Genomic DNA, 14,441 nt, shown 5'->3' with positions numbered 1-14,441 from the left:
GTCATTGACAATCGCCACTGACAAAATACCACAAATGACAGGCGTCGGGGATTCCACCACGTCCCACAAACACTGCGGTAGAATGGGAATAAAAGTGTGAGGCCACGAAAACGGATATAAAATACTCTGTAAAGCGTCCACACAACACGACAATTTACTAAAATTAAATTAATTAATTAAATTCACTTAAATTCGAATTAACTCACCTGATAACACAACTGATAAGAATCACTTTACGTTCCAATAATAGACTTGCAAAAATTCGTAAAAGTATCTCAGTCGGTAAGGTATGTAGCGGTTTTAAATCCGCCTCCTCATATCTAGTGTCATGGTGCAATGTCAAAATCAATTCTGTCACTTTGACATTTACATAGTCACGTGATCTGTCATCTAACCTACTCAAATCAATCTTAAGGGATTCCCCCGGTCTTGGAAACTTATTAAAATAAAAAGCACTAATCAATTCATCACGATCTTTATCAGGAATGCCATGTCGTGTCTCCAATTCCATTAAAATTTTCTTATAGAATCGTGGTGCACGATATTTGCTCAAAATACAGTAGGCGAGTGGTATACACTTGGTGGAACCTTCGGGGATTACCCGCCGACAATACCCGAAGGTGCGTTCGCCCTTATCATTCGTTATCACCAATGAGTAACACTGTGCGTTATCGGTGATATCAAGGGGGCCACTTGCCGCCTCCGGATAGCACAGGTCCTCAATCCGATCGGGGACTTTACAATGCGCGGGAAATTTGAATTTGATTTGGGGTTTTTCCCGATCCCAGCCTACTACGAGACAGCAGTAGAATAATCGTTCATTTTTTGACAATTTTGTGCGATATTTGGGCATTGTTTTCACATAGGTTTCGAATTTGTTGGTTAGAGTGTCATTTGGGGGCTCCGAATCGAGACATTTAAGGGTTTTTTGCAGCGAATAACGCAATTCTTCGATTCGGTTTGGGGGTGTTGTCTCAATGGGGGGCTGTTTTTTCGCCTCGAAACGGGATATTAAATGCTGGATTTTTGTGTCGGGTTCGTCCTGGGGCGTCGAAACGGCTGAATCGAACGACGATTGAGACGAATTTTCAAAACACTAAAAAAAATTCTTGGTAAAAAAATCACTAAATTGTCAACACAAATACCTCTTTAGTTGAGGTCGAATCCTGATTTTTTTTGTTTAAAACATTTTTTAAATTCTCATCCATGTTATTATTTAAACAATTTTCTTCGTCACATATCAGGGAAGTGCTCTGAAACAACAGGAAACACTGAGGGATTTCACTTTAGTGATTAGATATTTGAGAAGAAAGTGGGGTTAAATGCTATTAAGTTTTTCACTGGAATTAATTGTGTGTTTAATGATGGAAATAGGGACTTTTTTGGGGCGTAAAAACCCACCACAGGTAGAAAAATGGTGTTTTTAGGATTAGGTTAAGTATTTTTTTCGAGTGTGATCTGGATTTTAACACACATGGACGTAATAAATATTTATAGTGTGGATAAGTGTGTTCATGTTTACAATTATAACACCCACGCAAGAATTGTGACGTCAGGTGAGTTTTAATTGGATTTTTCCGAGAAATTTCAACGCAAGAAATCATTAAAATCAAGTACTTTGTAATTTCAGTTGGCAACACTGTTTAAAATAATTTTCTACCAATTATAAAAATTCAAAGCACTCTAGTTTTTGAAATGTCATTTGTATAAAGTAGGTCAAGGTTAAGAGACATACGTTGTCAATAACTGTAGAATGTTGTAAAGTTACGTCAAAAAATGACAGCAATTCTGTCTGACACAATGATTTTTTTTTACTGTGATGGCCAGAGCACTCTAGATCTAAAAATTAGAGAATTGTTTTTTGTATGTTATAATTTTTTAAACGAAAATTAACAAACAATATAGAAGTGACAGTTACGTCGAAAAATGACAGCAATTCGAACACAACAATATTGTGTGATTTTGAAAAAACACTTGTCAATTCAATTATGAACGACCAAAGCACTCTTTTTGTAAAAACTATATTTTTTTTAAACGAAAGAAATTATTTATGTCAACTACTTTCTAATTTTAGTTGGCAACACTGTCACGTCAATGTTACAAATACATTTCTAGCAATTATAGGTGTCCAAAGCACTCAAGATTACGAAACATACGTTGTCAAAAACTATATGGATGTGGTAAAATTACGTTAAAAATGACAGAACGATTTTTTTTTATTGTAGGATTATTTTACGTGATTCCAAAAAAAGTTTGCCACACTGTTGCCAATTTAACTTATAATCAATTAAAAACGGTCAAAGCACTCTAGACGTGAAAACTAAAAAAAATTGTAAAAAAACTGTAGTTTTTTAAATGAAAGAAATCATTAAAAAGTCAACTATTTTCAAATGTTAGTTGGCAACACTGTCCCATCAATGTTAAAAATAAATTTCCATTAATTTTAAATGTCCAAAGCACTCTATTTTACTTTTTAAAATGTCATTTGTATAAAGTGGGTCAAGGTTATGAGACATACGTTGTCAATAACTATAAAGTTACGTCAAAAAATGCCAGCAATTCTGACCCAACAATGATTTTTTTGACTGTGATTCTAAAATAACACTGGCCAGAGCACTCTAGATCTAAAAAACTAAAAGAACATGTTTTTTTTAAACCAGAAATCATTAAAAAAAAGTCAAATAGTTTCTAATTTTAGTTGGCAACACTGCCATGTCAACGTTAAAAATAATTTTCTACCAGTTATAAGTGTCCAAAGCACTCTATTTACTTTTTCATTTCATTTGTATTTAGTGGGTCAAGGTTACGAGACATACGTTGTCAAAAACTATATGGATGTGGTAAAATTACGTCAAAAAATAACAGGACAATTTTTTTAATATAGGATTAATTTACGTGATTCCAAAAAAAAGTTTGCCACACTGTTACCAACTTAATTCATAATCAATAAAAAACAGCCAAAGCACTCTAGACGTGAAAAGTAAAAAAAAATGTAATAAAAAACTGTAGTTTTTTAAATGAAAATGTCAAGAATTTTCTAATGTTAGTTGGCAACACTGTCACATCAATGTTAAAAATAAGTTTCAATTAACTTTAAATGTCCAAAGCACTCTATTTTATTTTTAAAATGTCATTTGTATAAAGTGGGTCAAGGTTATGAGACATACGTTGTCAATAACTATATGAATACGTCAAAAAATAACAGCAATTCTGACACAATAACTTTTTTAATGTACATTAATTTCTGTGTTCGAAAATAAAGTTGGTAACACTGTTGCCAACTTAATTAAGCACTCTAGACCTGACAACTAAAAAATTGTATAAAATATTTTTTTTAATATCAAATTAATTTTTGTGGTTCGAAAATAAAATCTGTTGCTAACTCAAAGCATTCTAGACCAGAAAACAAATTTTTTTTTATAAATTATAATTTTTTAAACGAAAATTAACAAATAATGTGTTAAATATGATACAAGTTTTAAGGAAAAAAAATTAATAATTTTACAATCAATCCAGACCATCATGATTAGTATTTTTGCATAAAAGTACGTCACAGCCTACTGTGCCAATTCCCTTGAAAATGTCATTTTACATTACTTTTTATTGTTTTTTTTACCTACTTTTCGACATTTTTAGGTCGATTATTTCCAACCAGGAAATTATTTTTATCTTGATCAAATATTAAAATCGTGGAAATGCAGGAAATGATTAGAAATTGTTGCGTAAAAGTACATCACAGCCTACTATACTCGTACAATTCAATAAAAAATGTAATTTAACATTACTTTACTTTTATATATTCGACTTGAAAAAATATGTAATTATTAGGTAAAAAGCTGCAATTATTCCCAAATAGGCCATTATTTTTATCTTGATAAAAAATTAAAAACGAGTCGTTCTCTCATGAAACCGTAAATGATGAGACTGTGGAATTTTTTCCATAATACAACAATCACATTTACACATTTTTTCTACGCCCTTTCAACAGTTATCACACATTCTTATTACACTTTAACCCGTTATTTTAATCTGTAATTCAACCTAGATTACAAATTAATTAAATCAATTTATTTATAGCACATGATCGCACCAATTCCCAACAATCTTCCTTCACTTAATAAACAAAACATTGATTTTATTAAAAAATTACGAAACAAAAAAAAATAAAACCCCAACTGGTTTAAACAAAAAAGAGGTCAAAATTAGAAATTAATAAAACGTTTTCTTTGCCCCCCAGCATACAAATTACACTTTCTTTCAAAAAATATCACTTTCTGATTAATTTTTAATTTGAAAAAAAAAACATTTCGATTAATTAATTACTCTTTTAAATGATAAATCTGTTGAATAGAAGAAAGTTTTGTTTTCAATTGCAACTAATTGCACAGGTCGACAACTATTTTGAATATAAAATTAAGTGGTTTAGAAATCTTGTTTCACTGAAAAAACATTTCGATTTCACTGAAAATTATTTACTTCCAAAATAAAAAAAAAAACAGTTATTGTACCAAATCGGAAGCGACCGCAGCTGGCTGTGGTAAACAAAGCCAACTTTGTTTCGTGTGATTCATTTGATAAAATGCAGTTTTTATCACTAAACCTACCATATAGTAGAGACTCTTTTTAGCCCCCTTGTCCTTTTTCGTATCGTCGAAATGAAACGGTTCGGCATAAACCGGTTCATCGTAATTTTTAACAAAAAATTCCGATTTTGATTGATTTATTATTTTATCGTAGGTGGCCGTACACCCGCCATTTAAACAATTGAAATTAAAGCCGTTTTTATCGGGTATTTCAGGCATCCCCCTTTGCGATTTACTCTTAAACAAAACACTATCGTCGCTATCCTCCCCCGATGTGGTTGACGTTTCCACTTTCACTTGTTTTTTCTTGATTTTGTTGTTTTTGAGGGCGTTTTCCAGCCTACTCAGCATATATCTAGCGTCGTGTTTTTGGTGCAAAAACGACGTGTTTTTCACCGGCGTGTGTTCGAAAGTCCTCGGGGGCTTCCGGGGGGCGGGCCCCGCGGGAAGGGGGCGTTTCAGCGCTTCGCGGAGCGTGTCGGTGAGGCCGGGGGGCTCTGCGATGTCGGGGGGCTTCCGGAGCGCCTTGGGGAGCGGCTCGGTGTAGAGACACTGGTCGAATTTGCTGCGGATGAGGGCGAAGTCGGCCGAGCTCTTGGACTTGGTGAGGGGCGGTTTGGGGCTCACTGGGGGCGACTTTAAAGCTGTGATTTTCTCCACGTAGAAACTGCGGTTGTGCTGGGCGTTCCTCTGGAAGTTTTTCTCCGAATTCAAGTCATTACGGAAGGCTGGGGTGCGTTTGATGTTGCGTTTCGCGGGGTCGCTGAGCTGTCTCGAGAGCTGTCTTTCGGCCGCATTCTCGAAACGGCTTTTGATTGATTTCACCCGATTGGTGTTCTCGGGGGGCTTGTACATTGTTATTTCGCCTGATTCGAGGGCATTTTAAGGCCGGAAGCACTTACGGTTATTGTGTTAGTACAAGTGGAGCAACAGGTGAGTGGGGTTATGAAAATCTGGAAGAAATCGGTTTTTTTACTTACAGGGGGGCGCACACTACACGAAATTACTTACTGTCATGAGTAATCGAGTAATTAAACTAATTTTAATTAACACAACACATAACCAAAACTAACTTCTACACACACAAACGTCAAATGTCAAAATAAATTTGTCTCAAGACTGGCAATTGTTTGGTTACGAAGAAGACCGGATTTAACCGAACGGAAGCACTAATTCGGCTTAATTTAAGTTAATTACGTTGGAAGACAAATTTACACACTTTATGGGACACAATAAAACGGTATAAAGGGGGCAAGTGCGAATTTAAAACTGATAATAGCAAAATTCCGGAGTTGGCCTTGCGAAATGACGTTTCCGGGAAATGCAAAAAATGCACATTTTTACTACGTTGGCCTTGCAAAATGACATTTGTGCAAACTTTTTACAAAAAATGCTCATTTTTACGTTGAAAATCAATAAAATACACATCATTATCACACGCAATGTTCATTTCAGTCCATTAATTAGTTTTAACCTTTTAAACCAAACCGTTTTTGAAAACTGTTTCCAAAGTTGACGTAATAGTCAATTGACGGTAGAAAATTTTTCAAAAAGTGACGTAATTGTCAATTGAGGGAAAAAATCAAAATGTGTTTTGTTTTTGGAATTATTGGTTTGGAAAAAGAAAATTTAGTTCTCACTTGAAACATTTAGTTTTAAGCTAACCCCCTTTTGAAAACTGTTTCAAAGATTGGCGTAATTGCCAGTTGACATTACAGAAAATTCGAAAAAATGGACATAATCGTCAATTGAAACAAAAGAAAATTCGAAAAGTGCTTTATTTTTGGAATTGTTAGTTTACAAGCCAAAAATTTAGTTCTTACCTGAGATATTTTGGCGAGTTTTATGGTCACAGGGCTTGATTTTTGAGACATTTTTCCAAAATTCACAATAAATGCACGTTTTTACGTCAAAAACCAATAAAAGCCACTCTTTATATGAATAAAACCACACGTAATGTCCATTTCAATCCAAATATAAATAGTTTTAACCTTTTAAACCAAACCGCTTTTATTTAAAAACTGTTTCAAAAGTTGACGTAATTGCCAATTGACGGTAGAAAATTTGAAAAAATTGACGTAATTGTCAATTGAAGAGAAGAAATTCAATTTTTGGAATTATTCGTTTGGAAATCAAATATTTAGTTCTCACTTGAGACTTTTAGGCAAGTTTTATGGTTTTTGTGACATTTCCCGAAAATACAACTCACAGTTTTACGTTAAAAATCAAGAAAATACACATCATTAACAGAATAAAACCACACGCAATGTAAATTACGATCAAAACGTGATTACTTTCGTCTAAAACCGCTTTTAAAAATTGATTTAAAAAATTGACTATTGCCAGTTGACGAAAAATTAAATTCAAAATGTGTCATTTTTGCACAAATTTAGTAAATTTCAACCAAAGATGGACACAAAATGCGAAAGTTCGAGTTAAGTTCGTTATTAAGAAATGATTCAAGAATTGATGTAATTGTCAGTTGACGTAAGCGAAAATTCGAAAAAATTGACGTAATTGCCAATAGGTAAAAAAAAATAAAGAAAAATAGCCCTTACTTGCGACATTTTGAGACTTTTATGGCCACAGGGCTTGATTTTTGTGACGTTTTTCCAAAATACACAATAAATGCACACTTTTACGTCAAAAACCAATAAAATCCACATCTTTATACATTTCAATCTAAATATAATTAGTTTTATTAACTTTTTAAACCAAACCGCTTTTGACAACTGTTTCAAAAGTTGACGTAATTGCCCGTTGACGGTACAAAAAAATTAACGCAATTGTCAGTTTAGGAAAAAAATTCAAAATATGTTTTATTTTTGGAATTATTAGTTTAGAAAACGAAAGTTTAGTTCTCACTTGAGACATTTAGTTTTTTTGATTGGCGTAATTGCCAGTTGACGTTACAGAAAATTCGAAAAAATTGACATAATCGTCAATTGAAAGAATATAAAATTCAAAAAGTACTTTATTTTTCAAATTATTAGTTACAAGCCAAAAATTAAGTTCTTACCTGAGACATTTTGGCGAGTTTTATGGCCACAGGGCTTGATTTTTGTGCCATTTTTCAAAAATACACAATTGCACATTTTTACGTCAAAAACCAATAAAGTCCACATCTTTATACATTTCAATCTAAATATAATTAGTTTTATTAACCTTTTAAACCGTTTTTGAAAACCGTTTGAAAAGTTGACGTGATTGCCAATTGACGTAGGAAAAAATCGAAAAATTGACGCAATTGCCAATTTAAGAAAAACAATTCAAAATGTGTTTTATTTTTTGGAATTATTAATTTGAATTCGGAAAATTTAGTTCTCATTTGACATTTAGCTTTAACCTTTTAAACTAACTCACTTTTGAAAACTGTTTCAAAGATTGGCATATTTGCCAGTTGACGTTACAAAAAATTCAAAAAATTGACATAACCCTCAATTGAAAGAAAAGAAAATTCAAAAAGTACTTTATTTTTCAAATTATTAGTTTACAAGCCAAAAATTTAGTTCTTACCTGAGACATTTTGGAGAGTTTTATGGCCACAGGGCTTGATTTTTGTTGTTTTTCCAAAATACACAATAAATGAACATTTTTACGTCAAAAACCAATAAAATTCACATCTTTATACGAATAAAAGCACACGCAATGTTTATTTCAATCCAAATATAATCAGTTTTAACCTTTAAAGCCAAACCGCTTTTGAAAACTTGACGTAATTGCCAGTTGACGGTAGAAAAAATTCGAAAAATTAACGGAATCATCAATTTAAGAAAAAAAAATTGAAAATGTGTTTGGAGTTATTTGTTTGGAAACAATACACATTTTTAGGTTAAAAATCAACAAAATTTTAGAATTAACGGAATAAAACCACACGCAATGTGACGTAATTGCCAATTGGTAGAAAATTTAAAGAAAAATATCCCTTACCTGCGACATTTTGGGGAGTTTTTGGTCACAAGACGTGATTTTAGTACTCGTGTCACTTTTACAGCTTCAAACACAACAATGAGATGATTGTGTTGAAAAGTGGTGGGTAATGTGTGAATCACAGTATCCTCCAATATTTACATATCATGATAACGGGAAAAGTACAATTATAAAACGTTGTATTTTGTAGTAAAATAATAATAACAATATAGGTCTATTTTAGTGTGTTTTAAACATATAATATGGTCACAAAAATTAAATTATCACATTGGGAGTTGCTTTTCCTTCTTCAGGGCCCCCACATCCTCCAAAATCGTATGAATATCCTCCGGTATTCTACCCTCGTCGATTTCCTTCGCCCATACTTGAAACTACAACCAATCAGAATCAAAACCGAGTCCATTTCCCCACCTCACCCACCTTTTCAAGCTCTTTCCTGAGTGCAAAAACGGCCTTTTCCCTATCAGCGACGAGTTCCTCCAAATATTGGTATCGCAGCTTTTTCCTCGCTCTACATTCTCTAGCACTTTGTCGACTACGTTCTAAAAAATACGAAAATGTCACAAAATACAGGGAAAACCAATCAATACGCACCTAATTTAGCTTTCATGTCAACTTTATCGCTCGATTTTCGGCCCGGTTTGCGTCCCCGCTTTCCTGACTCCTTCCTGTGAGGGCCCTCCTGTAACAACAGTCTTGAGGTCAAGGCAGGCGGGGCAAACTGTCTAATTTCAGGTCTAGGGACTTTATTTTTTTCAATTTGCAAAAACTGACCCCAATGTCAAGGCCAACCGGCGTAAAAACGCAATTTTTCTAAACTACACTAAAAATTTACGATTTTCGGGGGGAACCACCACTGCACTTTGCTCACATATCACCGCTAAATTCGGGGGTTTTTCGGTCGGGGAAAAGCCACTTACCGTGCTAGCGTTCTAAATGCGTAGTAAAGCCGGTGGAAAGCCAGACGTGACTACAACATTACCGGTTATTGCGCAGTTAACTCCGTTGTTACCGTGCTGAAATATGCGACACGTGCACTCGATAACCGTGCAGTTTACCGTTTTTCAGCGGTTTGTTCGTGAAACTCCCGAATGAGGACGCCAATTCGTGCGTTTTTTGTGGAAAAATTCGAATTTGGCGCGCTTGACTCGCGCATGCGCAGTGAGTGTTGCTAACCCAAAAGTGCCTCCCGAAAAATTCGGCCTGGAATGGGACTTGCGGGCCCCATGGGGGTGTTGTTGCCCCACTGGGGCTTGGAAACACCGAATTGTGGGCGGGGGGGGTTGTAAGGGGAATTTTTTTGGGATTTTCGCGATTTTTCTGCATTGTCATCGGGGACTTACCGTCGTGGTTTGCTCCTCGATCACTGACATCTCCTGGAAATCCATTTTGGGGGTGGAAAAGCACTTTGCAAAAGGGGAAATTCACAAGAACGCTACACTATCTTACAAACAGATCAACGTGGCTGTGTGTTTACAAACATATGCAAGGTCATGCAATGTTAGGGTTACGTCATTGGAGAGTGGGCGACATCTGGCGGTGGTTTAATTAAAATTGAACGAGAAAACTGTGAAAAAAAATTATTAAAATGTTTTTTTTATTAAATTGTCAATAAAAATGTCAAAAAGGCCTTCCGTTGCGGACACGGAGTTTAGGATGATTTGTCATTCGATTGACGTAAAAATGTAAAGTGGGCCTTATGCAACTAATCTCATGGTTTTTGTAATTTTTATCTTAACATTTCAGTTTCAAACGTCAATCATAATGACAATAAAGCGCGGCTTACACTGACATTTTTTGAAGTGACATGAATTTGATGTCCAAAATTCCGTGCTCGCAATTGTACACCTATTTTTTTAACTATACAAAAAATGCAAAAATAAGTATTGAGGTTATTAGTCGCGTTTTATTAATTTTTATTTACAATCATGTCAAGTTTAACATTGCTTTTTTTTGAATGAGAAACGTCAAATGTCAAAAACCCAATTTCTTTAAACAGTCTACTACGTCAATGCATTCTTTGTTAAAAACATATATTTTATACAAATAATTGACTAAAATAAAAAATAGTAATAATAAAATAGTATACATACAAACTTCGGTGGAAATGTAATTTCTTGGACTATTCAGTCTCAAGGCCGCGCCAACCAAGTTGTAATATATTATTACTTTTACCTTGATACTTTTCTTCCAAATACAATTTATAATGTTATACTATGTTTTTCGCCATTTTTGTTATAATTTCGTACGTTTGTACCTTTTTCTTAGAATCATTGGCTTATTTTTGTACGTTTTTTTTTAATAAAATACCACGGTTATTTTTACGGTTTTTTAAAATAAATTTATACGTTTCAAGTTAGCGTTTTTACGTTTTTACTGTTGAAATTTAGATCTTGACATGACTTGGGTCTTGAGGATAATCATGCACATATTGCCTAACTGGATTGTAATATACTATTATCTTGGTTTTCGTATTAATTACAATTTTTCTTTATTTTAAAATGTTTTTTTAGGTTTTTATATTTATTTTTCACATGTGAAGTTCCTTCTGTTTAAGTATTTTTTTACTTTTCTTAGTTCTGAACAAGAAAACAAAATTTCTAGGTTATTTTTACTTGTTATGTTTTTTGTTTTGTTTTTTTTATAAATTTTACGATAAGAACTTAAGATTTATTCAAAATTCGAGATATTTTCTATTATTTTTTTATGTTATTAAATCTTAGATTTGCGCTCTTACGTTTAAAGTTTACGTTTTTTACCTGCTCAATTTTTTTATTATTGATTTTATGTTTTTTTCCAACTCGCTTGTAATATACTATTATTCACCTTTTATAACTATTTTTTACGTGTGAATATTTTTTTTAACATTTTTTAGTTTTTAACAAACTAACATTTATTGGTTTTAGGTTATTCTTACTTGCTAAGTTTTTTCTTTTATTTTTTTCTAGATAAGATAGAACACCACTGTTATTTTCTTACGTTATTTTTTTTTACGTTTCAAGTTTGCATCATTACGTTTAAAGTTTACCATTAACAAGATTTTTTGCATTGTTGTATTTCTGTTTTTTACTCTTGAAATTTAGATTTTGACCTGCTAATCACATAATTTCCAACTCGGTTGTAATATACTATTATCTTGGTTTTTGTACCAGTTTCACTTTTTCTTTACTTTAAAATGTTTTTTCTCCTTACGTTTTTATATTTATTTTTTTCTGTTTAAGTATTTTTTTTTGACTTTTCTTAGTTCTAAACAATACCAACTTAGAATGTTTTGGTTTTTAAGTTTTTTTTATTGCTATGTTTTTTATTTTTTCTTTTCTAGATTTCATGATAAGATATTTCAAATTCGAGGTACTTACTATTATTTTTTTACGTTATTAAGTTTTAAATGTGCGTCCTTATATTTAAAGTTTACGTTTTTAATACTTAAATTTTTATTCTTCAATTCTTGTTTTTTCCTCACCTTACCCTCGGGGTAATGACATTTTCCAACTCGGGTGTAATATAATATATAATTTTTGTTTTTTTTTTTACTTTTTGTAACTATTTTTTATGTCTGAATATTCTTTTTAACATTTTTTAGTTTTTAACAAACTTTAACATTTATGGGTTTTTAAGTTATTCTTACTTGCTAAGTTTTTTCTATTATTTTTTTCTAGATAAGATAGACCACCACTGTTATTTTCTTACGTTATTTTTTAATCGCAAGTTTGCGTTATTACATTTAAAGTTTAATATTAACAAGATTTTTTGTTGAATTTTTGTTTTTTACTGTTGAAATTTAGATTCTGACCTGCTGACCTAGCTGATACTCACGTATTTTCCAACTCGGTTGTAATATACTATTATCTTGGTTTTTGAACCAATTTCACTTTTTCTTTAGTTTGAAATGTTTTTTCTTCTTACGTTTTTATATTTTTTTTTTCTGTTTAAGTATTTTTTGACTTTTCTTAGCTCTAAACAATACAAACTTAGAATATTTTGGATTTTAATTTTTTTATTGCTATGTTTTTTATTTCGTCTTTTCTAGATTTTCTAGAATTTGAGGTACTTACTATATTTTTTTTTACGTTATTAGTTTTTAACTTTGCGTCCTTACATTCAAAGTTTACGTTTTTAATACTTAAATTTTTATTGTTCAATTCTGACCTGAGCCTCGGGGTAATGACATTTTCCAACTCGAGTGTAATATACTATTACCTTAATTTTTGGCCCAATCACAATATTTCGAAACGGTAAGTAAAAAAAGGGCCTGTACTCGAAACTAACAGGGCAATTATGTGTTTTTAGCCTTTTTTGGTTTAATCTCTTACTCATGAAATTTAGATTTTTACTTGTTTCAGAACAATTTTTTAAGTAGAAATTAATTTTGGTTTAAATATTATTTTAATAAATAAAATAAATTAAACAAAGACTAACAAATGTATTTTTTAATCGGTTTTATCACTTTTATCTCCCATTTCGCTCCAATTTCTTCATTAACTAAATTGTGAGTAGGTGTATCAATTACAGAGGAGTCAAGTCTAACTATTTTCACTCTCCTCGAGAGCGAAATACCTTCTTAAACGCAAGTTTTTTCTTTTTACAACTTTAACTATTTATAGTTGGTTCAGTTTCATTCAAACTCTATGCGGTGTAGTGCACAAAATCGGGACTTTCCACATGCCCCAGTAAGTGGCCCATTACCCACCCCCAACCCAATCAATTATCACAAGTTTTCCGCCCAAAATAAATTCACAATGCAAAAAACCGACCCCGACCAAACCCTTATCACAATTCCCTTATCACCGCGAAAACCGTCCCAGTGGGCGTGGACAAAAAACGCCCCTTTCGGTGTTTTGTCAATCAGTGTCTTGGAGGTAAACCAGATTTTGCATATTTTTAGCCAATGTTTATGATAATTATCAGATAATCGTCTACGCCGCCTCGGATGAAACCACCCAAAAACTGCTCCGGTTCGAACCGAATAACCTAACCGAAATTTGGCGGTTTGTCACCTACATGCTCCTCCACGAGGACTGCATCCATTTAGGCCTCAACATCCTCATGCAAGTCCTTTTCGCCTTTTTCCTGGAGGCGAGACACGGCCGTGCCCGGATTCTCGCCTTGTACGTCGCCGGAGGCGTGACCGGAGTCCTGGGGGCGGCGTGCTTCCACCCGGATTTGGTCATCGGCGCCTCCGGGGGCGTCTACGCACTTTTGATTTCGCACACGGCTGATATTTTTTTGGTAATTGGGACCGAAAAACGCCAAGGTTTGATCACAATTTTTTCAGAATTTCGCCACCTTGAGTTATAAAATCCACAGAGGGGTTTGTATCGCGATTATTGTCGTTTTTGACGTTGTTTACAACGTGATTCATGCGAGTTTTAGAAAGGAGCCGCTGATTTCCTGGGGGGCTCACATGATTGGGGGGCTTGCTGGGCTGTTTTTGGGGCTGGTGTTGTTCAAACAAGAAAAAGGGGCGAGCACACGTAGATTTGTTTTATTTTTGGTCGGTTTATTACTTTACGTGGTTTTATTTATCACGCTTGTGGTAATAACAGTCCAGATTAAAAAGTGTACTCCCAAGGATGTGATACGCAAGCGGTATGTTTATTTTTGTTGAGTTTTTTAATACTGTGTGTTTATAAATGTGTGGAATTACACAATTTGTAAGTGTTTGAGCTTATTTTTAGTCTTTGGTTTTGTAAAATTTGGAAAAATAAATGATTGACAAACTGGTGTTTAATTGGTTGCCTGCCCACTAGAGTATTAAAAAAACTGGTTGCATAGCTTTAAAATATAAATTTATTTAAAAAGAAGCGATTTTGGTACAAATATTTTAGAAAACTAATATCACACACGTAGAAAAAACTAAATCAAGTGCGATATTATGGTAATAATAAAATAATCGACAGTTAAAAATATTTTATGATTTTGAAATTA

At 33.2% G+C, this 14,441-nt stretch overlaps 3 protein-coding genes across 3 annotated transcripts in view; 1 reads left to right on the top strand and 2 right to left on the bottom strand.

Annotated features, from left to right (window-relative positions):
- Nucleotides 1-5,880, bottom strand: part of LOC123016091 — a 6,507-nt gene extending 627 nt beyond the window's left edge. The window contains exons 1-5 of the mRNA XM_044416318.1: nt 5,595-5,880; nt 4,605-5,536; nt 1,146-1,253; nt 207-1,096; nt 1-157 (exon numbers count right to left, since the gene is read on the bottom strand). The exon at nt 1-157 is cut by the window's left edge and continues 13 nt beyond it. Of these exons, the coding sequence (XP_044272253.1) occupies nt 1-157; nt 207-1,096; nt 1,146-1,253; nt 4,605-5,438 (1,989 nt within the window). The 5' untranslated portion in view covers nt 5,439-5,536; nt 5,595-5,880. The remainder of the gene's footprint in view (nt 158-206; nt 1,097-1,145; nt 1,254-4,604; nt 5,537-5,594) is intronic.
- A 2,795-nt stretch (nt 5,881-8,675) lies between these two features.
- LOC123016090 (REPTOR-binding partner) lies at nt 8,676-10,017 on the bottom strand. Its single transcript, XM_044416317.1, has 4 exons — nt 9,857-10,017; nt 9,108-9,195; nt 8,934-9,055; nt 8,676-8,884 (listed from the first exon to the last, which is right to left on the bottom strand). The coding sequence occupies exons 1-4, from the start codon at nt 9,899-9,901 to the stop codon at nt 8,777-8,779; spliced, it is 363 nt and encodes a 120-aa protein (XP_044272252.1). The 5' UTR covers nt 9,902-10,017; the 3' UTR covers nt 8,676-8,776.
- A 3,006-nt stretch (nt 10,018-13,023) lies between these two features.
- Nucleotides 13,024-14,234, top strand: LOC123015250 (protein rhomboid-like). Its single transcript, XM_044414887.1, has 3 exons — nt 13,024-13,372; nt 13,422-13,742; nt 13,789-14,234. Exons 1-3 carry the CDS (start codon nt 13,142-13,144, stop codon nt 14,119-14,121), a joined length of 885 nt encoding a protein of 294 aa, XP_044270822.1. The 5' UTR covers nt 13,024-13,141; the 3' UTR covers nt 14,122-14,234.
- Nucleotides 14,235-14,441: the final 207 nt, after the last annotated feature.

Source organism: Tribolium madens, unplaced genomic scaffold (assembly GCF_015345945.1).
Source record: "Tribolium madens isolate multiple individuals breed KSU strain unplaced genomic scaffold, Tmad_KSU_1.1 Scaffold_19;HRSCAF=116;Tcas5.2_LG9, whole genome shotgun sequence".
Classification (NCBI taxonomy): domain Eukaryota; kingdom Metazoa; phylum Arthropoda; class Insecta; order Coleoptera; family Tenebrionidae; genus Tribolium; species Tribolium madens.
This window is presented reverse-complemented; position numbering and strand designations above follow the sequence as displayed.